Raw genomic sequence first — 24,660 nt, 5'->3', positions numbered from 1 at the left:
GCACCTGTGTCCCAATCCCACTGAGTGTTGCTGAGGAGCTGAGGGTGAGAGGGCTGGGGACAAATTTGATGCTGGCAAATATAATCTGGAACCTCCTTCGAGTGAGTGGGATTCTGCAAATATAAGAGGATTCCTCGTGAAAATGGAATGTAATTTCCAAACATTTCTGATATTTTGTTTCCATGTTAGCAGCCACATAGGAAAAGGAAGAAAAGCAACAGTTTTGCAGATCACTCATCTCGGAGACACTGACTGCTGTACAAAAAGACATGCCCTGACCTAGAAAAACTTGATCATTTCTACATGTTTTATTAATTAAATATTCTATAGATAAATGAGAGCAGCAGATATCTTAATTTTAAATTTAAATCAATTCAGTACAAAAAGCAACACTTACACATCAAGGTTAAAGCACATTTGTTTTGAGACAGCTGATACTTCAGGTTTTTATGACACCATCTCTAGTTTGATTAAACTGAGCCAACTCTAAAGTGCTTTGCTGGCAAAGGGCCACATCTGCAGGAAGATTTTGAAAACAATTTGTAGCCTACCAGGTGCCAGGCTTCCAGCTGATGGAAAGATAAGAATCTAGGTTGTTCATTTCCTTAGGAGAAGTCATAGTATTAAAAGTGATGTTTTATTCCAAATTATCTCTGCTTATATTTACATTGCAGCTGGAAATTACACATTGATCTCCTGGACTTTCGCCCCTGAAAGAATAATGAATTTTTCCTCTGGTGTAGCTTCACAGCGAGCTGGATGCTGAATAATTCCTGGCAAATTTAAATTTAGGTAGAAATGTACACTACTTCATTACTCAGAATCTGACTGGCAAGTGCCATTGCTGAGGTGTTTTAAGAATTTCTCTCTGGTTCATTAATTTTCTGGATTTATCTGTGTCCTTGATTATTACAATTATTTCATGGATTATTAATGTGAGAACATCTTGGAAATAGTGTTCTAATACATCTGCAAATGTTCTAATAGCATCTGCATTTTCTCTGAGGTAGTGCTCAAGAAGAAAAAGATAAATCCAGCTTTACAGCAAAGACAAAAATGAAGATTTTTAAACTTAACCCCATTGCTAGTGTTGCTGCTCTCATGCCAGTAGCTCTCTCCTAGGACTTTGACTGGCATGGAAAGCTTTCCAAATATCATGGTTGTCCTAATTGTTATGATAGTGCTTGTCAATGCTTATATCTCATACTTCTCACTGAATTCCTTCTGGAAGTATTTATGCAAATAAGTAGACAGATTCCCTTATAAAAGTATAACAATCTTTCAAAATAGACATTTTTCTTGACATAGTGTTTTCTGGAATGCTTATTGCTGTGCCAGTGATTAGCACTTATCATGGGTTAGGACGTTAAAGTTTTACAGCTGTACAAAAAGCCCACCCCTTGGTAACTATTTAATGTCTGCAAATGAGCAAACTTAAAATGAAGAAAGGATGAGTTAGCACATTTCCAAGACTTGACCTTACTCTTGAGTGTATTTCAGTAGACAAATACAGTAAGGATTTTTTTAAAAATCCTTCTCTGGACGGTATAGAAACAGTTTCTGGGTCTCATGTGAATTAAATGCTGTGTGCCCCCTGGAGGACTTCTATGGCCAGAAGGCAAAAAGGGTGTTAGTCTTGTTCTGCTTATTCTGAAAACTCAGTTCACTTCTTTTTTACTCTTTAGTGGCTTGTTGTGGTACTCATTAGCATTCAAGTGCTAAAACTGTTTTGCTGGGGCTTTTTCAAAAGAAATAATATTTCCATTTCATGCTTTGTTTTATTAATTTATTTTTGTTTGATATATAAACACACCAAAAAATTTTCATCCTATCTAAATTCCTACTTGTCGGTGTCTCTGCATTCTGTTAAGTACAGGCTATAGCAAAGAGAAAAAAGCCCTGTGATGGGGAATGGTGATGCTCTAAATACTTACTAAATTTTATTGTAATGTGGTAGTTGAGGGAGAAATTATATTTTTTTACAAACTTCATCTTTAGCATGATTTCTCTTTACCTTTCTGATAAGTTGGGATTTTTTGTGATACATGTCAGATAATAATTTCTAATGATTATTCATAATTATTGCCTGTATTTGAAGCGCAGCTGTCTCTGGAATAATGGAGTATGATTAACTCTTGACCACCTAGTGGGGAAATTTTAACTTTTTTTTAAAGAAATACCTTTTTATTACTTAGAGAATCTAAAAAGTGACTCTTGGACCTTTAATGATAGCATGCATTAGTCTGTATTAGTATGGAAGAGTGCCAGAGAGCATTTAATGCTGAAAGTTCTTTATGAGATGTTGTTTGAAATTTTCTGAGCATATATGATACTTTCATTTCCATAATTGGAAAAGTATTCAGGCAAAGAGTGATATATATGTATAATTTTTAATCATCAATTATTTTCTGTTAGGGAAGAAGGAAAAATGTTTTTACCTGTGTTAGGTGATATACACAGATGTAGTAACAAATATTTTATTTAGAGAGAATTTTTCAGTGGCAGTCCTACTATTTTCAAATAAGCAAGATTTCTATAAACTTTTAACCTTAAATAATAAAATGTAATATTATCTTGGCAGGTGACTGAGTCAGCTACCAAGGCTTTACTTCTTCATACAAATATCAAGAATGTTTCTTCCCTGAATGTTTATGATATTTAACTTGCTACTGTATTACATAAGGTTTGGTTGCATCATTTTTGTTTCCTGAAAATACTCTTATTCCTTATGAAGAGACCCAGTTGTAGCACTGGATTCCTCTGGCACAGAGGCGTTGCTGTGGTGTTCCACTCAGGGCCTATTGGCCACATCTTCCAAAGTGCTAACACCAGACTCTGTTTCCCAAAGATTTGTTCTGCATAATGCCCCATGGTAGTGCCCTTCAGTTCCTGTCAGCCAGACCTGGATCAGTACCTGCTGATTTGGAGGCAAAAGACTTTCTACCCTTTCTATCCTTAATCCTTCAGTGATCTTCTCCTTAATGTGTGGCCAAGGATTAAAAGGCTTCAGCTGCTCTCTAAGCTTTTTTTAAAAAAATAGTTGAGTTCATGAGTACGTGACCTAGTGCTGGCAAGTTTGGTGGGACTTTTGTACATCAAGGCCAATACAATGGTTTAATTTCAAATGTTGCATAATGGATAGAAAGTTTTGTGCTAAGAGAAATGAAACCCATACTGACACATCTGGTAAACTGAGTTAAATGGAGGCTGCCTAGAATCTGTTACCTATTCAAGTCCCTTCAAGGAAACTTAAAGGATTCTGACATTTTTTTTGACTGGTAGAACAAATTTATTCTTGTTTCTGTGATTCAAGTTTGTTAAATGACTGAACAGAATCAAAACAAGTACACCAGAAATATTCTTACTTTATAAATAATTTTTCTGTATGATTTCTTTAGGGTTTTCCAGGAGATATTGGTGTACCTGGTTTTAACGGCCCTGAAGGTCCTAAGGTAAGACTATGTGAAAACTTAATCATAATAGCACGAAACAATAGAAATCTCTGAGGAGAAGCTTTAAGATATAGTCACTGGCATGATGAGAAGATAGCCTTAATATTAAAATACAGGTACTTTGGACTCAGGTATTTATATGAGGAAGTTAATCTAATGTTTATTGCTGTCCATGCAGCTACGAGGGTAATTACTGGGCTAGGTGGAAGCATGTAATGGCAAATTAAGTGTAAGGAATGCTATGTAGCTGTCTTTAAGTAAAATGCATGCCAGATGCATGCAGATGTCTCTAGTATCACCTTAGTAGTAGGTTTTCTAAAAAAAACAAATTTTAAAAGAAATAGTAGCTAAAAATATGGGAAAATTGGTAAAAATTGCATGCCAGATTAAACTATGGGTAAAATTATATGTATAATAGTGACGAATTTAATTTGTCCACCAAAAATGTCCAGGCCAGGTTTATTTAGCATCTATTCTTTAGGCTAGTATTTTAGATAAAGCTTGGGAAATTTACATGTAGAAAGTTTCCAATTCAGTTTTGGATAAAAACAAACATAGGAAATTTTTGTTTAAAATAGAGAAGGTAGAGACTAGTAAAAAATTGCAGGTGGATCAGAATTTAACTCAAAGATTCTTGAATAATATCTACGGACTGACTACTTGTTCTTGAAAGGCAAGTACCAATTATGTTCCTTGCTCGTCAGCCTTGGGACTATTCTTACGTTGTATTTTCACGGGTAAATTGGCACAAGTGTGATGGAATGAAATTTGAATATCTAATACAGTTGAGCATCTTTAGATGATCTTAAAAACCACACTTTTACTAATTCATCCTACTTCTGTCACTTCAGATTGACATATGAAAAGTCTAAAACAATAAATCATCCTACTGTAAGTTCAGAGCTATGCACCTGTCAAGAAGGGAAGACACTGCCATATCTCTCTGAAACAAAAGCCCAATAAGGCAGTTAGAAATTAAGTGAAATTGTAGAACATGAGGCAAGGCGTCTCGTTAATGCCACTGCAACAAGTGTGAGAAGACTTGTTAGTAGTACAGACAGATCTGGAAGATCCAGAAAGACTCAGTCATGTGGATGTGGAAGAGGATACTCGAATTGACTGTATTCTGAGAGGCAGTTTACTTATCCTGCTAAAATGAGGGACCTTTTGAGCTTTGTAAGTAAACCAGAGCGCAGAAATTGGAAAGGCAAAAGAACGGTGCAAGACAAATGATGTCATTGGTGCCAGGACAAAGCGAGGAAGTTGTCCCTGAATAAACAGAGACTGAAACTTTAAGATTTTACATCAGTTGGGTTGTGATATTTTGTGGCAGACTACTCAAGAAAACATGTGGCAGGGAGCAGTAAACAGTTTTTAGATACAGTATTAATTGTGCCTTGAAAATTGTAACAATCCCTCCATGCCAAAGTTAAGCTACTGAGAACATCTCAGATAATCCAGTTGCCAAAGCCACGGCAAATCTTTTCTGCATCTCATATTTTTCAACTGTGTGAGAAGCCTTGTCCCAAAATAGCTCAGGTATGAATTTACTAGGAAGGCTGAGAACTCATTATCTGATATGGCAATTGATGAGAAGTTAAAATACATTTCCAGAGATAGGTGTGGACTTGTTCTTCAGTTCTGGTTCATTGCTTTGCTAACTTGTTTGTATGTACGTGTGTGTAACATTAGCAGCTCTATATGAATCGGTTTTACCTGACCATTGCTAAGAGTAGCCTACAGAGCTAGTCTCTATATTCCTTTGATACAGAAATTACATAGCTTGAACAAGATTCAGATGTCTGTAGCACATTTGGTCTTAGAGACAAAGCTTAGACAGCTTGCTCTAATCAGGGAGAGCTGATGACTTACATTTGGGAAGGAAGATTACCAAACTGGAAAAATTCTTTCACTGCTCCTAGTACCAAGGGAGAAGTGCTGCATAACACTGGAAATGTTTGGCTTTTGAGATTTCCAGCACTCTTGTTTAAAAATTTTTCCTCCAGCTTTTATTTTTAGAAGTGTTCTCACTGTGCTGCTCTTTTCCTCATGTTTTTGTTTATGCCTCCTTACAAGCAATGCACATTTTGAAAGCCAAGAAAGCAGAGGAAGCTTTATTTTTTTAGTTAGAGTGGGAGAAATTAATCCTCTTGGTGGAAAGTTTAAGCTCTGCGAGTGTGACCAGCCACCTCTAAATACCAGTAGAAGTTCTGAATTGTCAGTTTTTCCTAAATTACTGCAGTAATCAGCAAATCTGACCTCTGTAAAATAATGTTCAAAGGATTCATTACGTAGTTTGGTCTACAGCAAATTACTCAGCTTGGAAACAGTATTTTAGAAGGTATTTGATCTTGATCCACAATTTTTGTTTGTTTTGGTTTTTTTGTTTTTGGTTTTTTTTTTTTAAGAAAAAAAAAAAAAAAAGCCCACTTACATTTAAAAGCAGGGGATAAGAATGTTTTTAAGAAGTTCTGTAATAAGTTTGGTTTTTATGTTATTCTTCCAAGAATTCTCTGAAACCGAGACAAGTGAGAGGAAAAGATAGACAGAATATGCTGACTACAACTCTAGTTTTTCCAGTGGTGTATGTTTAACTATGGAAGTAGTTGAGAACTTAATTCCTCTGCCAATTCATGCCTGTTTTGGTAACACATTTAATAGAAGAGGCTATTAAGAGTTTCACCACTTCTGGAAGGGAAAGGTAGACATGTGAAATACAGGATACCCCTGTTTGCCGACTCTCATTTTTTTTTCTGAACAACTGGGTATATGTCTAATGACCACCATAATTTTCTGTTTGTTTTCCGAAACATCAAAGAGATGGAAATTTCATTTAGTCTTAATATTCACTTTACAGGCTGGGACTTTTTTATGGATCCAGTTAAGTGCAGTGTAATGGTGTGTACAGTGGCAGCATTGCTGACATTTCTGCAGTGAAGTTACATTGTACTGAAAGCCTTAACTGCTGAAACGATTTGCTCTTAGCATAAAACAACAGTTCTGTCAATGAAAGATTCTTGTGACTATCTACACAAGAATCTTGCTTATGTACCGCTTCAAAAACCTCTCCTATCACTGGTGGTGAAATGTCAAACAGCAGCCCACCCCAGACTCATGGGCTCTTTCATGAAACACAGGACCTTGAGGTGGCCTGTTCTGTTGTCTGTTCCATTTTATTTTGTGTTCTGAGTTAACTGTTACTGGACCAATGCCTGCACCTTCTGTCTACACTTCAGCTTCATTAGTAAGCAATTAAAAATGCTTATGCTTGGAACATTCCCACCATTGCTTTCTTCAGAGGCCAATCATATCTCTCCTAAAGTACAGTTTCTTTGTTCTTAGTACTTTATGTGATATTGTTAAGCTTAGCTTTCCCAGAACATTAATAATATGATTACTAAGATTTTATTTTTTTTTTTTTTGTCCTACACCAGGTCAAGTGCTTTTCCCAATTACTACCATTTTAAGTGGGATGACCAAGTTTTTTGACACACTGCTATCTGTGAAGTCATTTTAACAAAGTTTTGGAAATCTTGGTGTGAGCAGTCATGAAAAACTCACAGTTGACAGAGGATAAGGTCCTTTATCTCTTGCAAGCTGATTATGATCCTGACAGAAAAGTAAGGGCTGAAAAAAATCACAGGTAGTGTTGGACAGGCTCACAATTTAAATTCACTTTGTAGTTCATTTCCATTGCAGTGTTGTCATGACATGTTATGCTAAATAATTACCTGAATCAAAGATCTAATAGAGTTACTTTTGTTCAGCTCTAATCTTAATATGATTCTAATCTTAATATGCTATTCATTACATCTAAAAAATAAAAAAGAGGAGTTATTCTTGTGAGAGCTCAAGTATTTTCATACTCTCCTTTCAAAAATACAGTAGAATAAAAGCTTCAGAAATATTTATGTAGTAGAAGTTTGTAATATACTCAGTTTTCAAGCAGATACTAAATTCTGGTGTATTTTCCCCGGGGCTTCCTAAGGGAAATCCTAAAAACAGTGGTAAGAAATGAGTTCTGCTTCCTCAGTTTTGCATTTCTGTTCAGGTTTGTAAGAGGACAGAAATTAGCCCAACCTGACTGTTACCTGATAAAAGTTCTCATTGTGTTTGTTTGGATGTTCAGGGTCTTCTGGGTGACCGAGGGCCTCCAGGGCCACAAGGCCCCAAAGGAGTTGAGGTAAGATGGAAAAATTGACTGATCAGGAGATTATTTTTAAAATTAAAAAATTGAGGGGTAAGAGGGATAGACAACAATAGCTAATTGTTTATGGTATTGTCATGCTAAATTTCAAGGTTTTTTCATTTTGATAGGTGTTGGTAAAGAGGTTTTAGCAGCCTTAGAGGGCTATGCATGCATTGTGTGATTTATTTTGGTTATGCCAGTGGAATCACAGACAATACATGTCCAGAGTTGGATGTGGTTCTTCTAGTTAAATGGAGGAGGTGGGGATGTGGTGGAGTGGTATGGAAATAGATGGTTTCTATCAGTTTAATTACAGTATCCTACACTTTAGTAAACAGACCCCTATTTACTGAAGGGCATGAAGGCAGCTCTTCATCTTATAAATTTATAGAATGTTCTTTATTCATCATCATAAAAATAAAAATTCACGTCTCTTAGGCTAAAAGTATCAGAAGTAATATAATCAGTGATTCTGGGGATAGACATCTAGACTTGTAAGTAGCTTAATTATGGGTTCCCATGACAGATATCTGGTGAAAGCTAACAGTGGTTGTGTACCACTCCCTCCAAAACCTGGAGGAAATATTCCATATTAAAGAGCATCAGTGAACCATAAAATGATCACAGCATAACATCCTGACACAGCATTGGTAGAAGTCATGTTTTAATGTCCCTGGGTAATGAGTGAACCCTGGAGAGTTAACACTGAAGGGTTAACAGTGCAGTTCCCCATCATGCAGAGTTACTTCAGTGCACAGCACAGGCACAGTCTCATTCCCTGTCCTACACACCTGATAAGCCTGATATCCAACTTCCCTCCATCCCTCAGAAAAGACAAGGATAAACCCTGGTGAAATGGCTTGGCTAACTTAGTGGCTGTGCCATAGCAACATGGAAAGGAAAAGCAGGGATGTGTCCCTACTGCTTTTATAGTCATGAAGTGTCAAACATTGCTAAAAGAGAGTAATTACAAGGCATAGAGGTTCACACATCATTGCCAAGTCTCTTCCTTGTTCAGAATTCCGAAAATACTGCTCTAATGTCATGTATATCAACAGTTTCACACCTTTTCTGGATGCAATGAATGACTCCATAGGCCATGGCTTCCTGGATAGTGAATTTGTCTGAAATCAGATTAGTCTCTCACAGTGTTTCTATCAGACTTGGACTCATGCAAACACCTATGAAGCAAACTTATAGGTGTTTCCACATAAATTCCAACATAAACACAAACAGTTATCTGCAGATTTTCTTTTTTCAAAGCTAGACTCGGCATCAATGTTATTGAAGTCCTGATTTCTTTTAGGGAGAAGTAGGACCAACTGGACCTATTGGAGCAGTCGGCCCAACAGTAAGTATAAGTAATTTTGTTAGGGCATGGTATTTTTCAGCAGAAGTACTGCCTTGGAAGGTGAATTTACTGTGAGAAGTGACTGCTAAAATGGTATCTGTATAAATGTCTCTTCCTCAGCATGTGTTCAAAGCAGAGTTGGGAGGAGAAATGGTTTTTCATATGAAGGATTTGAAAGAAAATCACAGCCATGGTGCACAAAATAAAATTTTCCAAAGAAAAGTATAAATAACTGCATAGGGTGCTCCTCTGAGACAGATGAAACCACAATCACATCTCAGGGACTGAACTAGCTGATATATCAAAATATTTACATTGGGGAAGAGCCCACTATGAGACTCTGCTCACAGGGAGAAATATAAAGAGTTGATGGTTTAAGAAATAATTTTAAAAATGATCAGATAAACAGTTGCTGAAAATGATAGCTGGAATACCTCAATGCTGTTTGTGCTGACAAGACAAAAGCTTAAAACTAACAACCAGTTTTGTTATTTATCAAAATTTACTAGTGTCTAAGGACATTTTAGTCTACTTGAAGCTTATCTTTGGAAAATTTCAAATCTAAAAATCAATACTAGCCTGTGGTAGGAATGTTTATAAGTTTATTGAAAGCAATATGATTCTTCTGCCTTTACTTGAATTGCTTTATGTTTGGTCATCACTGGCTTGGTCTTCCTTTTGGGTGACTTCCAATTTCTTGCATGAATTTGGGAAAATCTTTCCCATTGTTTCCTGGTTCTAGAGTGGATATATTCCTGTGTAGTTTTCCCTGTTCATCTGCTGTGGGAAGCAGAAAAGAAGATGCTGCAGTGTGTGACTCACGGGCAATGAGGCCCCTACCTTCACCTTCTCAGCATCACTGGGCATGCAGAGGCCACCATCAGCTGTGTGTGTCACAGTGACCCAAGAGGAAAAATTTCTGTGTAACCTAGCAAACTGAAATACTTTTAATTCATTTTGGGTCAGTTTGACCTAAATTATTTCAGTTTTGATTTCTCTCAGTGGGAAGTGTGCACGCTATTGGCATGTCTTATGGCTCCCTGATTTCTTTTTTCACAAGCTATTGAGAGGAAAAAAGTGTGCATCTGAGGTGGGCCCCAGGGTTGCTGTCTCCAGACATATTTTTAGTAGCTTCCTGGCTAACACCCTCTCCTGAAATTAAACGTAGGGGAAAGGGGAATTTTGCCCATTTTTCCTCTGTTTGACAGCTCCAGAACAACTTGTTAGCAGTGCTGCTCTGAACTCTGCTCCCATCTCTGCTTGTCCTTGCTGCTTCACTCCTGCTTGTGATGTAGACTGTGTGACTGGAGAGAGAGTCCCAGTCATGCAGTTGGTAAATCTGATATAGATTAGTAGAACTGAGTCAGTAAAGCTGCTGAATAAATCTGTCTTTTATAATTATGCTTGCTTGCTTGCTTGCTTTCACATTAATTTGATTTACATAGGCTTTGTTTCCATTTTCCATGAAAGGAGTTCAGAAAAGTAAATGCTACATCTGAAAGTAAATGCTATCAAAACTGTGTCACTCTACCAATTAAATTCCCATGGGGGCAGGAGAGGTCTCTGAGATCTGAAGGAGTGGTCTGGCCATGCATAGTCCTGAGGTACCATCAGCTGTGCCTTCAGCCCACAGGTGTTTTTAGCTTTTTTTTTTTTTTTTTTTTTTGCAGCCTCTAGGGGTGAGAATTCTTCATTCTTAGCAATCTGCTTCAGTCTTTTGCCTGGTTTACAGGTTTTTTTTTTCTAGGGTATTCATGTTCTATCCGAAAGTCTTGCCTGTGTCTTTTTTGCTATGACCTTGCTTTCTTTCCTGCAGACCTTATTTGGAGGCATGGTTAGTAGGTTAGTCCACTTTTCAGCTACTGTTATCATGAATTTCTTAGGGTTTATTTAACCTAGCTATAAAGCATGCTTGCAGGTGATTAATGGTAAACCTTTAATTATTCTTATGAAATTGTTCTGTTTACTCTTGGGCAGAAATGGTGCAGGTTTCTAGTGCTTTTGAAATGTCTCCTCTCTTTTACTGTGTAGTTTTTTGATCAAAGTGTTCAGCCCCCAGGAGAGGTTTAGGCGTATGTTACACACCCAGACATAAATTTTCACCTTATTTTGTTTCTCCCCTCCCACACCTGTGTTTCTAATATTTTCTTTAAAAAGCATGAAAGAGACAAAAAAAAACCTGGGGTCCACTTGACCAATGCTGCCAGCAAAATAGATCTTCCTTTACTGGAACAGAAGGAGCATATGAACCTTCACTCTGGTTGTAATGTCCCTGTTTGGAAAAGAATTCATGTGTGTCTAAAACAACTGGAGCCAATACAAAGGATGCTTCCCCACTTACTCAGAATATATCTCAGGTTTCACAGAGCTCAGCATGTTTGAATTTAGGAAGAGGTTTCTGAGCCAAATCTGATCACACAATTTTGTTTCATTCATTCCTTTCCAAACCTTCCTACCCATTCTATTGCAATGTCAAATACTTTAATTTTCTTAAATTAATCATTCTAGATAAAAAAATATTTTTAGTATTTGTGGGTTTGTTCTGTGAAAATACAGTAGATGTATTAAAGAAGTGTCTGTGTTTATTCAGTTTCCTCCCAACTGACTGTCTCTCTGAAAGGCTATCAAAATACTCACACTGTAACTGTCAGTGTAGCTCAGCTCAGTCAATGCAAGCACTGATGCATTTTTAGTTTTTTTTTAAAAAAATCTTCATTTGTGGAACAGAAAATGCCTTTAAAAGGTGGGAGATTGTCTTAAGAAAGTAAAAAGGAACTGTTGTGAGTTGTTTCCTTTCTGAGATATGTGTGGTATTTATATAGCATGAGGTGAGCAGCTGTTCCTGCTGAAGGCAGAGGAAAGTTCTCCCAAAGCTGCCCCAGTGCAGTATTTTCTGAAGGTGTCTTCCTGTGGGCTGACAGCACGTGAGGAACTTGCACAGGGATGGGAATAGAGCAGTAGTGAGAGATATATTAAAATATACATCTCCGTATCACCCCACAGCAAGGTGAAAGGGAGCACAGTTATTTGTTGCTTCCTGAAAGGGAAGGGCAGAACTTTCAGCTCATGTTTTAGGAAACAGACCTTCCCTTTGGGATTACCCTGCCCTCTGGGAGTAATTTTCTTGCAAATCTGCAAGAAGAAAACCAGCCATCCCTACCTGAACCTTCTGTCAGTGGCTTTTCATCCACGTGTAATATGCAGTTCTGTTGCATTTTGGTTTCAATCCAAATCTGTACGTTCCAAATTGCTTTACCCCCAGTTAAACCCACTTGTTCCTTTTTTGTACTGACTTGCACATGCTGTGTGTCCTTTGCCACTGGTACATAGTTGGGATACTACAGCCAAGAAACATTTACCACTTGTAACTCCAGTTCTGAGAGAACTAAAATTGTCAAGGTAGTTAAGAGTGGCCACCAATTTTCTTTCACTTAATTTTGTTTTAAATGTTTTTATGTTGTATTCTTGCTCTCTAGAAAGACCTTAAAGTTCTTTGTATCCAGGTAGTTAAACAGACATGACTTTTGCATTATCCGGATCTCAGAAGGTTCCTTCACTTCTTTTCTCCCTGCATTCCTGATGAGAAGGATGAGAATAATCAGTTCAGTGAACAAAGAGATGATGTTTGAGCTGTTTTTCTCTTGCTGAGGAGGATAGTTCCAGGCACCACTCCCTGAATGCTAATATTTAAATTCTCATAGTGTAAGTCCCTGTTCTGCTGAAATTCTCCAGGAGACTACATTATCTTGCCTCTTCTTTGACTACTTAGTAGGTTTTTTTAAGAGAAACTAAAACGTGCTTGATTCTTGGACTATGGTTTTCCTTAGTGTTTACTCCTCAGTATTTCCTCAATGTATTTTTCAGATGTAACTGATAAATACATTTACTTCAAATGTTGGTATTAAGTATTAATATGCACAGTGTACACATTTCAGTAAATACAGAAATTGGGATGAAATTCTTTAAAAAGTAAAATACTTACAATACTTTGTTCTAATAATTGTTTAGGGAAAACCAGGACAGAAAGGCTATGTAGGTGATCCTGGACCAGAAGGTTTAAAGGTAAGTGATGGCTCTATGTATGAAATAGCATGAGTTTGGAGTGTGAGCTGTGTACAGCATGCCAGTGAAAGGATGTTGCTTCCATACAGAATAAATGTATATTAAATTGGTGACTCAGCTATCTTACAAGATTCCACTTTTACAAAAGAAGGAAATTATGAAGCTCTAATGGACAGGGATGTGTGAGCAAAGGCAGCAGCTACTAAAATGGAATCCATCTTCCTGCTGGTGTGGGGTGGCTGGGTCTGAGGGCTGCATGATGATGAGAAGGGCTGCAGTTTGAAAGAGGATCTTATGGCAGTGGAAATGCTTAGTGCTCAGTTGGGGTCTAAGTAAAAAGTATCCCAGTCTCTGTCCATGGGAGCACTGAGATGATTGTCATAACCAGATAATTAATAGTGTATATACACCCAGCTTCCACTTGCAAAATACGTAGTAAAGTGTTCTGGAGTTAAGTAACATGACTTACAGAATTATCATGGAAAGCATCATTAATTAATATGATCCTTAATTCCAGTTCCAAGCTTTTGGGGTGAGGGGGAGAATTTTCTTCAATTATCATTCAAATTCAGTTTTCCTAATATTTCAGAACAAAACTAAAGTTATCAACAATGTGCACAGGTAACATTTATTTTAGAAGGAGTTGTGAAATAATAATGTTAATTTCCTTAAAGGAAGATCTAAATAAAAACTAAATAATTCATTTATAGTATTTGCCGACAAAGTTTTTAGAGTGCCTTTAATATATGTAGCTTTCCTTTTATCCTAGAGACCTTAGAACATATTTTTACAAATTCAAAATTAGCCACTGAAAAAATTAAATTTTTGCTGGTTGCTTAATTTTGCCTTTTAAAGTTTTAATTTGCGAATGTAATTTAGAAAATAGAAAGGCTCCTAAGAAAATGGAGGACCTTAATATACGCATATGAAAGAAATTATTTTTCTAATGAACTACATCATCTGTCTTCTATATTTTACAGGGAGAACAAGGAGATCAAGGAAACCTTGGAAAAACTGGTGAAGCAGTAAGATTCAGTACTCTTTCTGGTTTTATTTTTAATTCGGTGTTTGAGAGTGTGTGTATAATTTTTTGCAGTAACTTTCTGATTTCATTTGCCTTTCTTTGGAGCTGTAGTATGTTGGCTCTACATCTGTGGTCTTTTGGAATCATTGTATTTAAAGAAATTTCCCATTTTAAGTATTTTCCAGAGTTAATTTTGCTCTTCCTAGTAGGTTGAGTAAACATTACAGATAGTAGGAGGGATCTTACAAAGAATGTTTGAAAAAGTACACAAGTGATCATTTTTCATTTAAATTGTGTGAAGAGGGTACATTTGGCCTAAGATTTATTGTGCAAGCTTATTCTGTCTATTCTCCGTAAAATCACAGAGCTCAAGGTGACCTTGAGGTGACATGTAGTCCATTCTTTACTGTCTAGGCAGGCTCCGGTTATTTTTATACCACTCCTGAAAAATACTTGGCTAACCAGTTATTAAAAACCTCCAAGAATGAAGGCTTCATCACCCACAGTCAGGCCAGGGCTTCTCTATCTTTATTTTCAAAAAGCTTTTCAAGTTGTGTAACCTGACTCCCTTCTGCTGGAAACAGCATTTTACAAACGATGGTTGTTATCGTGTGCCTCCTTCATTCTTTCTTTTCAGGCTGAATACTCCCCAATTAGCCTTTCATGTTTTATGGATAATTTCAGTCACATTCTTACTCTCCAATATACTGCCTGAACTGTTCAGAATGCTGAAAGGAAAATATTGCTTCCTACAAGCCATATTCTTGCATACACTCACCCATTTTTGCAGTAATGTGGTGGTGTTCTGTTTGTGATCCACAGCCTCCAATCCTTTTTGAAAATACTTATCTTTTGCAGTTCTTCCACTGCAGGGTTTTGTTTTGCTTTACTTGATAGTTATCACTTTAAACACACTGCCTTGAAGTTCTCACTGCTTAAATACAAACTTCTTGCTTCACAGATAAATCCACTTCCTCATATTCAATAATGGCTCTGGTGGCAAACATGGTGGCTCCAGGACATCTCTGGAATCAAAAATGCCCCATACACACAAAAAAAGTTTTAAAAACAAATGACAAAGTACAAGAGCAAAGTACAAATGCTACTGGCTGCTGTGACAGATTTTTGAGATGGATCCCAGAACAGGAGGTATGGAGTAGGGCATCTGTCCTTATTGATGCATTGTAAAGTTGGTGTTAACAGATGCTTGATCACAGCAAGTATAAAGAGATTTTATACAAATAGGACTAAACAATGTGTGCTTACTTTACAAATTACTGGAAAGAAGAAGGTTTCTTCCTTCTGCACCACTCTGCTCCTCTCCTCACCCTTCACCCCTTTTTATCTTCTCTCTTGGCTTTTTTTGCTTATTCATCATCTTTATTGACTGAGCTTTTTGAGTTACAGAATATGATGCACACTTTTAAGCCCATGGTCAAAATACACAATTTCGGGGGGTTTTATAATTAGGGAGTCCAACACACTGTTCCAGTTTTCCAAAAGAAAACTATTGCATTTCCTGAGTAAGCTGTCAAAATAAGCATCTTTGCTTATTAATCCTGTAAATGTTGAGTTTGTGGCAAATTATAACATGAAGTGCATGTGTGTGCCTTCTGTTGATACCAAGGGGTTACCCCAATATTTTTCTTATGTTTCTCTTAAATTTATTACTTTTAATGGTATTATCCATTCTATGTCTTTGTCTAATACATCTGTCACTGATGCCTAAGGTTCCAAAATTGCTACTGCTTTTCTGCAGCACCTTTTCCAGGTCAAGTACTGCTTAATATCTGCTTGGAAAAATGCAGGTGACAGGTGCACAAGCAGGGAAGTTTCAGCACCAGGAGATTGGGCCAGAATGCTTGGTTATTCCATCTAGTAATGTGGGGTGAGTGCTGAAATATCACTATATCAATAGGCTAGGAGCCAGATTGTCCAACATTTCTTAGGTCACATGAAACTGCTGACTCTTAAGAGCACATTTCTGCCAAAGTATTTCTGTATTGCCCAGTGTGAAAACTGAGTAAACTAAATGTATAAAGTGTTCACTGTGCTCAAAAACTTAAAAATGACACACATATTGATAGATCAGGAATGTGCTTAATATCAAAATTCAGATGCTGTCCCTTAACCAATTACTACAACAACTGTTTCTCTGGCTACAGCATATGCCCTGTTTAGTGAGGAAGGGGGATGGATTCTGTTTAGCTAAGCAGAGCCAAAAGCTGTGAAAGGACCCAGCAGCTCTCCCTTGCTGCAAGATGCTGTTAACTGCAGAACCCTCAGGTCCAATTGAAGAGAGATTGGTTAATATAATGAGAAGGAAGGGCCAGCAGGCAGAACAAATTTACACTGCTGATGAGAGAAAATCTCTTGGAAGTCATAACAAAGGAAACAACCACTTCAGCTACTGAGAAAATTGCCCTTACATTTGAGAGGAAAATTTCCCTTTGCTGATGTGTGCAACTAGATTTTGTATGCTCAAATCAGGTTCTATGCAGTGATGGATAGCAGATATTTGAAATCAGTTTCAGGCATCTCATACAAATGACCTCTCTATGCTAAAATCTCAGCAGTGAATTAAGAAAATGATTCATTGCTCAGCTTTTAAGGCACAAAATTGAACTCATGTGAAATTAAAACAGTTACATGTCAGGATAGTGTTACTCTTTCGTAATGTTAGTATTTACTAGATTGGGTCATACTGAATAACTAAGTGTAAGCTAATTCCAATTTCTCCTTCCTAGCTTCATTGCAGTAATTCAGCCCGTGGCCCCTAGATTTTTTTGATTAAAAAACAGGTGCAACAGGTGCACCTGGAAGACAAATTTGCTTTCAACTCTGTTCATCCTCCTAGGTTAGAAGTAGAGTGTTGAAACGCCAGCTGGCTGGTTTCTATAAAAAACTAATGCATATCTGGGGTTCAAGTAGCCACATGACCACATGTCCACTGGGAAAATAGCACTTTGACCAGTGTACTGATAGGTCAAAGTATTTGGCTCTCTGATTGCACTTTCTCTTTACTGTATGATTCTTATGGCTTTAAGGAGCAAAAATATATTCCTAATCTTTTTTTTTTTTTTTTTTTTTTTTCTTATTTTGCCTCTGCATGTACCTGCCCTACCTTTATCTCTGTTTCAGACTGTCCTCTTTTATGGATAGAGGAGTGGAAGAGGATTGAACTAACCTGCCATGAGCTATTTTTCCTTTCATTCCTATTGAAGTCCCTATTGCTTTTGCCATTTCACTGATTGATTCTTGTCATCTTGACCATTTTTCTGCTTCCATACATAGCTGCTTGGACTCATGCAGAGGCTTTTTTCCTTCTTTTACATCGACAAAACCCAGGTTATTCTTTTAGCATTTTTACTGTAAACTTACTTTACTTCTGAGGAACAGTCAGTGTCTAGGAAACTTGCTACTTAAGAGACAACTTTTGTCCTCCCACTGGAACATGTTGCATGCTAAGTCTACTGTGCTGGGTGATACAAGCACATCCACAACCTGTTTCCTACTCATTCCTTCTCTTTCAGAACAGAGCAACTTAGTAAGACAGTACTTTGGAATTGAAAAGGGAACTTGATTAGGGACTGCATAGTGAATGCTTCACTCCTGGTGCAGGGCACAGGTACCCATCTGTCTAATCAGCATCTTCAGACCTGTAACCAGTGTGGTGCTGGCCAGGAGATCAGGTGTTGACCTCTCTGGAAGGAAAACAGGTCTGAGCTACATCTTGGCTCTGATTATCTTCTGTCCTTTCTAGAACAAGAGAATCAAAGTCTGTTTTTTTGAAACAGTACCTCCACACCCCTTATCTGGATGAGCAAGATTACAGGGTAATTCTTTTTCTCACAGATTTCTGCCTGGTGCTGAGGCCATTGTTGGTCATGACTGGTAGCAGTGGTAGCTCTCACTCTGAGATCATCCCTAAAGTCTCTTGTTCCTGCCAGTGACGTATGAGCTTCACCTAAGTGCCAGTATCACCAAGATGAATCTTTGGCTGCTGCCAAGATGCAGCTCAGTTCTGACATGCAATACACAAGTTCTCACACATACATCAGTCCAGCAGCCAAAGATCCTGTTCATCTCATTAGTCCCTTCCAGAAAGTAGCTTGTGTCAGTACAGTCAGCCTCAGACAGTTGTGTCAATAGCTCATTGTGATGTATTTAAACTGCAAGATTTCTCAAGGAGCTAGTGGTCCAAGAAAGTAAGAAGCTGCCATAAAGCCTTAGTTAAGTTGAACCTCTTATGTCAAAGTATTTCAAGTTGAACTCTATTGTACTTTTACAAGTAAAAGTGAAAAAAAGGTTGAGGGTTTTTTTGGAGACAGATGTCAGGCTAGAATGTTGTCTTTATGCTACTACTATGCTCTTGAAAGGCGTGTGAGCTGTCTAGTGAGCTCAGAAGTAATACTGTTTAAAAACTCATCTAAGTGCCTGTGTAGTGCTACTTAGGTTAGTACATTTCTACATGGGTAAAGATAGTACTGCCAAAGTGTGAGTTTCTATTTTATTACCATTTTTTAGAGTGAATTTTTTTTTTCAAGTGTTATAGATGGTACAGTTGTGTATTATGTGACTCCTAGGATCTTTGACACTTTATGTGCAGTCGTATGATGTACTCTGGGCACCTGTTGCTTTTCCTTGAAGCCCACCATTTCATGCTTCTCTCAGTTGGGGCCTTGCACTATATATTTTTTTCTTTTTGTTTTATAATAAAAGGATTATTACAAGCACTTAGGAATGAGCTTTCTAAAAGTACTTACTCTCATGTTTTCTGTTTCACATGGTAGTACTTGTTCTATCCAGTGGAAATTTGTGGGAGAGCCTCAGGAAAGTTACTTAATTTTCAAAAGGACAGGAATGCTCTGATTCCCTCACTTCAGGGGCATTTGGGACGACAACCCTTAAAGAGAAAATTCTGACAACAGGTTATCCAATATAATTTTTGTTTTGATTGGCTTTTACTTTGGTCCACTGGATTTATTCCCCATGAAATTTGTGGTCAGACTAAAGTGCTGGCAGAGCAATCATCGCCTTAAGTTTGCAAAGCTTCTAACACTGCAAGACTGCACTCAGTGGAGACCTTAGGTGGTAGCACAACATGATGATTAAATTAATTTAATTTCTTCTCAAGCAGGAGCCATTTACTATTGATGTGTCTAAATGAAGTGATCCTCCTGCCTGGAATGCACACCAGGCCAGCTTGTGCAGTCCCCACTTGCCCACAGGAGTCCTTACACAGATATTCCAGTGGCTCTCCAGGTTGAGGAAATGAGCTGTGCTCTGCTGCTGGGTTGCTGGGGAGCTGCCAACCAGAAACCAGTGTGGATATTGTACAATAAGTCTGCTTACCTTTTGTACAGGGATCAGCTGGCACACCTGGAGAAACTGGGCCAACTGGAAGCCTTGGTGAAAAGGTATAACAACATATCTAATTACTCAGCAGCAAAATTCAACTTTGAAATCTATTGGACTCATAAAATACTAATGAGAGATTGTTTGCTGACCACTGACAAAGCTAATACTTGTGTAGCTATTTCAAAGCACAGGGATATAATAAATGATAGCCTGAATACCATTATTTGTGGTATGCATCTGGTATCTCTGATTTTACTTGGCAATGAACTTAGAGCTGATAGCTTTGGTATCTTGTTCATATTATGATACTTCTATTACTATCTACTACTGTTACTGATTCACAAAAACTGGCATAAATTATACTTGTTTTATAGAGTATTCACAGGTTATGCATTGCTGTATAATGAAGAGAAAGAAGCAGAACAGTAAAATTTGGCTGTATGCATTAAGTAAAGAAGATAACATTTTTAGTTTTGTCTGCTGTGCAGTAACAGTTGTGTTTACCAAAGCAAAATTTGGCAGGCTTAGCATGACCAGAACAGAATAAATAGCCTAAGCATATTTGACATGGTCTTATTTATGTGAAGTATTTTAAAACTGAAAAACAGGAAACTATTACTGGACTGCACGTCAGCTTCAATTATAATAATAACATAATTATCAGAATGATCCGGCAACATTTATATTTTTTTCCCTGCAGGGCTGAATTATTTCATCTTGATTAGTGGTTGCTATTTAGATGTTTTTTGGAGAAAGTATTAATAATGTATTAGAACTTCCATGAAAATCTGATGATAATTTATATAATCTACAAAAGGAAATACATCAGTGGAAAGAAGTGCAAGTTAAAGCTACAATTTAGAGAAGTCTCATGATTGTTATCATATCATCTTAAAATGCAGCTTCAAAGGGTTCTTGTTATTTATAGTTACACTCGGCCCAACAAAGATTACTTTGGGATCCTGCTATTATTTTAGCTATGAGGAAAAAGGCAGTGAAAGACTAGTGGCAAAAGTAAGCAAGCTGCTTCATGATGCAATTGTTGTTGTCATTGTTATGCTGTTTCTTTGGAGTTTATAATCTTCTTCTTCTGTGGATTAAACAGAAAAATATAAATATGCTGCATAAATTTAAATTACAACCATACTTCCAGCATAATTATTTTAAAGATGTGTGTCTTTAACAGTACGCAACATAAAATATATCACTGTCATGTTACAGTCTACTCTAAAAGAGTAATATTTGCTTGAGGATAATCTACAGTCAAGCCTCTTTGGGCTGAGTGTTAAATGAATAAAAGGTGAGAAAGTGTGTAAAATAAGAAAAAGACCCTTTCTGTTTCCCCTAGTCTAGATGCTTCTGCAGTTGCTGAAGGGTTGGTCTTGCTTTTAGATCTGTGCTTTCCTAACGTATATTGAAGGAATGAAGGAGAACAAAATTTTCTTTTTGGTTTGCTTGTTGTGGTGAATTTTATGGATTTAAAGAAGTACATATCTATAAATGTGATGGACCCAACAGAAAGAAAATGGAATCTGCTTAGATGAGGTTTGTAAAGACTGATGTACCAAAGGTATTCTTCAGTCTTCTAGGGAAAGACAGGAAAATTCATCTTTTTATCTTTCCCAAATACAAGTGGGCTTTTAGGAAGAAGGAGTGCAGAAATTCAACAAAAGCAAAAAGTGCCCCTCCACTGTTTCTGAAGGGCAGTCCCTGAACCAATGGTGCTATGCACTGCACAGAAGTGGTTCCCTATAGCAACCAAGTCTCTGATACACCGTAGGCTACAGTCCTCATGGAAACCCTCTTGGTGTGGTACTGTTATTACAGGTCAGCCTTGTTGGCCAGATATGCATGGTTCGATGGACATGGAACAAGAAAGGGGAAGAGTACTCACTATTTTCTTTTTAATCTTTTATTAAAGGGAGACCGAGGCAGTCCAGGACCGGTAGGTCCTCCTGGAGATAAAGGTGTCATGGTAAGTCACAAATAACATGGAATCTGTAATTTGATAACTTACAAAGAGACTTTACTTTCCAAAATAGTCATAAACTTTCACTCTTTCAACTCTGCAAGCTTCAGGGAAAAGAGAAGGGTTTATGATGTGTTGTTTGTAGCAAGTTTCATTTAGCAGCGTTAACACCTCAGTGGAAGTGACATTGCAGTGATCTGCTGAATGAAACAGCAGAGCAACATTTTTAATAAGTGGCTCTAAGCAGACTTAAATTAAAAATTAAACACAATTAATTAAATTATCTCCCATGCAGTCTGGCTTAGCACAGATGATTCTAATAGACTGATAACCAGAATCATCTCTAATTCTCCTGCCCAGCAGTACCAGACAGCTCCTGGGTGCCACTCTGGTAGGAGGTGTAGACTTCTGACAACACCACTTGTCCTAAATAAATACACAGCATATATGTCCCTTATCATGTTCATGTTGAAGTTCTTGAGGAAAAGTGGTCTGGAATTGGTTCTGTGTTTGCTGGCAAACACTGTGATGGCTCCAGAATGTACAGAGAAGGCATCTTGGCCCCATCTGCTCACATGAGGATGTTCCCTTTCTCTTCTCACTGTCACAGCAAGATGTGAGGATTTTGAAATTCATTTTAGAACTCAGCAGCTTTTGTTTTAGTAAACCCCTGTCAGCTAGTGCCTCTGTTTGGGGAAACTTTATAGGTTGCTTTAATGATTATTTGTGATACATACAAACAAATATCTGTTTTATAAACAAAATTTTGGGAATAAATTTTGCAAGATTAAACAGTGTATTAACTTACCTCCAATTTTTAAGATAAGTAACTGGATTTGTTGTTGTTGTTATAATAGCAATTTTATAGAACTTTTCTGTCTTTTCTGTATTTTAATTTTAGGGCTACCCAGGACCTCCTGGAGGCCCTGGACCAGTGGGACCAGAAGGTTTACCTGTAGGTATAGAGGGGTACTTTCATTTGACATAAAATGTACTGTTTTCAATTTGTCTTTTTGCTCTGTTGAAGCTACAAATAGTTTCTAATTTGTACTGCAGTCTATAAAACTGTCGTGAAAATTTGTGCATCTGCACACAAAATCTGTTCACCTGCTCTTTACCATATTGATCCACAAGAGAAAGGAAAACTTGTATCATTTACTCATCCATTTAAAAAAATCACCCTGTTGAGACAAGTAGGGAAATAGAATTTTTAAAAGGTGGTTTATAATTGCACAGCAATTTTATTTCTTAATTCACTGATACCTAATATAATTTAAATATAGTCACTAAGTGTTTAGTTTCATTGCCAACCAAAAATAAATTGTTCTGATTTGCTGTGTATAATTGCATTCTAATTTGGCTAGCATGGGTCTTCAGTACAAACAGAATTTTTTTTACAAATTCTTAGGGGTTTTTAACATCCTGTTGCTGAAATACAGGTTTCCCTTAGCAATTTTAGGATGTTGTGATTGACTGATCAGTCATATCTTATTCTGAATAAAGTTACCTAGAGTCTCATTTGGGTTCTCATAGAGTTACATTTGGGTTTTTCTAGGTAATGTACCAGCACAATTAATTTATTTGAACCATGAGTGAAAGGGATTGATTTGCTTTAGTTGCATTGTGCATGAGCCTTGTGATTTTCATAAATCTCTGCATAGAAGACAATGAATAATATGTTCATTTGACATGTAGGGACCTTCAGGGACAAGAGGACCACCAGGCCCACAGGGACCTAAGGGAAGAAGAGTAAGTAATATTGCTGTTGCATGTTACTTAGAGCAGAGAGTAGTGTGTTATCAATATCAATCTGATGGGTAACCCATGTACGGCTCCTTTGAACTCTGTCCTGCAGACTAAAGCCATTTGTACTAAAATCAGACAGATGATACTTGTAGTTCCATGTAGGAAAAAATATTAATATTAATTTCTCCTCACCTTATAGTTAAATGGGGTTTTGCCATTAATTTCAGCTCAAAGCAGGACCAGAATCAAAATTACCTTATTTTCTGGATACATAAATATGCAGATGTTGGCATTTATAACTACCATTGGACTGTTTCAATGACTGCTTTCTTTATCTGCTTGTTGCTTATGTCTTTGGAAGATAATCAAAGTCACACAAACACTTCTGAGAGAGGAAGAAGCTAAGTCACAAGATGGTGTATGCCAGAAGCTCAAGCTTCTGATTAGATTGGCATTTCCATTTTGTGCATTTTTATCATGGAAATGGGAACCACTTTTTTTTGCTGTATACAAACCACTTATCCAAACCTACATAAACAATAAGTAAGACTGTCCACATCGATTTGTATGAGCATTTGGTTACTATGCATAGAATCAGTATAAGTATTATAGCTTGCTACCTGAAGAAGGTTGGCTACACGGGTATCATAAATGCTTCCCTTCATGTTCCCCACAAGTCACTTGCAATTTCTCTCTGGTGGTTTTTTTGGTCATACTTCTGCATTCTGAGCTCAAGGTACCTGCAGGAGATGGTTCCAGTTCATAGGAAAGATGAGTTTGGCTGCAGCCTGAGCAAGTGTATTCTCATGGGATTTATGGAGCTTGTCAAGGATAGCAGCAAAGATGCAACCTTCTAACATCAGCCTCTGCTAGACATTTGAGAGCATATCCAGGGCTCCCATGAGATTTCTAGAACTGATACTGGTGGACTAATGAGTCTTCACAGTGGTGTTACCATCATGCAGTGCTTACCACTCATTCCCAATAATGTTCCCAAGTTCTTGTCAGCGAGATAGATTTGTTTGCTTATTGCTGTCATAGGAGGCACAAACTTTTGTTGATACAGCACAACACAGTTATAACCTTCCCTTATTGTTATTGCAGTTTCCTAAGAAAATACATGGTAAAAATTTGGAAGATGTAAGATCTCAAGATTTTATTGCAGATAAAAATCAGTAGTTGAGAAGCACACATTTAATTATGAATAAGATTTTAGATCAGAATGTACTGTGGAATATAAGATTTATGAACAATACATTCTTCTGCAAAACTAAAAGTTTTGGTAAAGAGTTATGTTTTAAGTGTATTTGGAATAATATAGCTAATATATTATATATTTGGATACTACTATAATATATCTGAAACAATATTTTGAATCTTCATTGTATTTGAAATATTCTGTATATCCAAAATGAACAATGCTTGGCAACTTCGTAGTATACTACAAGATAATTCTGAAGAGAAACTTCACATGTTTCCAATGAGTCTCCCTTCTTTAGTATGGTT

General features: G+C 37.2%; 1 protein-coding gene across 9 annotated transcripts in view; it reads left to right on the top strand.

The window, feature by feature from the left end:
- Nucleotides 1-24,660, top strand: part of COL24A1 (collagen type XXIV alpha 1 chain) — a 128,171-nt gene that overhangs the window by 54,755 nt on the left and 48,756 nt on the right. For all 9 annotated transcript variants that reach the window (XM_071750596.1, XM_071750602.1, XM_071750600.1 and 6 more), the window contains 9 exons: nt 3,399-3,452; nt 7,582-7,635; nt 8,948-8,992; nt 13,001-13,054; nt 14,035-14,079; nt 19,445-19,498; nt 21,361-21,414; nt 22,310-22,363; nt 23,104-23,157. In XM_071750596.1, coding sequence (XP_071606697.1) covers nt 3,399-3,452; nt 7,582-7,635; nt 8,948-8,992; nt 13,001-13,054; nt 14,035-14,079; nt 19,445-19,498; nt 21,361-21,414; nt 22,310-22,363; nt 23,104-23,157 — 468 coding nt within the window. The remainder of the gene's footprint in view (nt 1-3,398; nt 3,453-7,581; nt 7,636-8,947; nt 8,993-13,000; nt 13,055-14,034; nt 14,080-19,444; nt 19,499-21,360; nt 21,415-22,309; nt 22,364-23,103; nt 23,158-24,660) is intronic.

The sequence above is a fragment of the Heliangelus exortis genome, chromosome 8 (genome assembly GCF_036169615.1).
Source record: "Heliangelus exortis chromosome 8, bHelExo1.hap1, whole genome shotgun sequence".
NCBI lineage: Eukaryota > Metazoa > Chordata > Aves > Apodiformes > Trochilidae > Heliangelus > Heliangelus exortis.
Note: the sequence above shows the minus strand (reverse complement) of the source record. Positions and strands in the feature narration are given on the sequence as shown.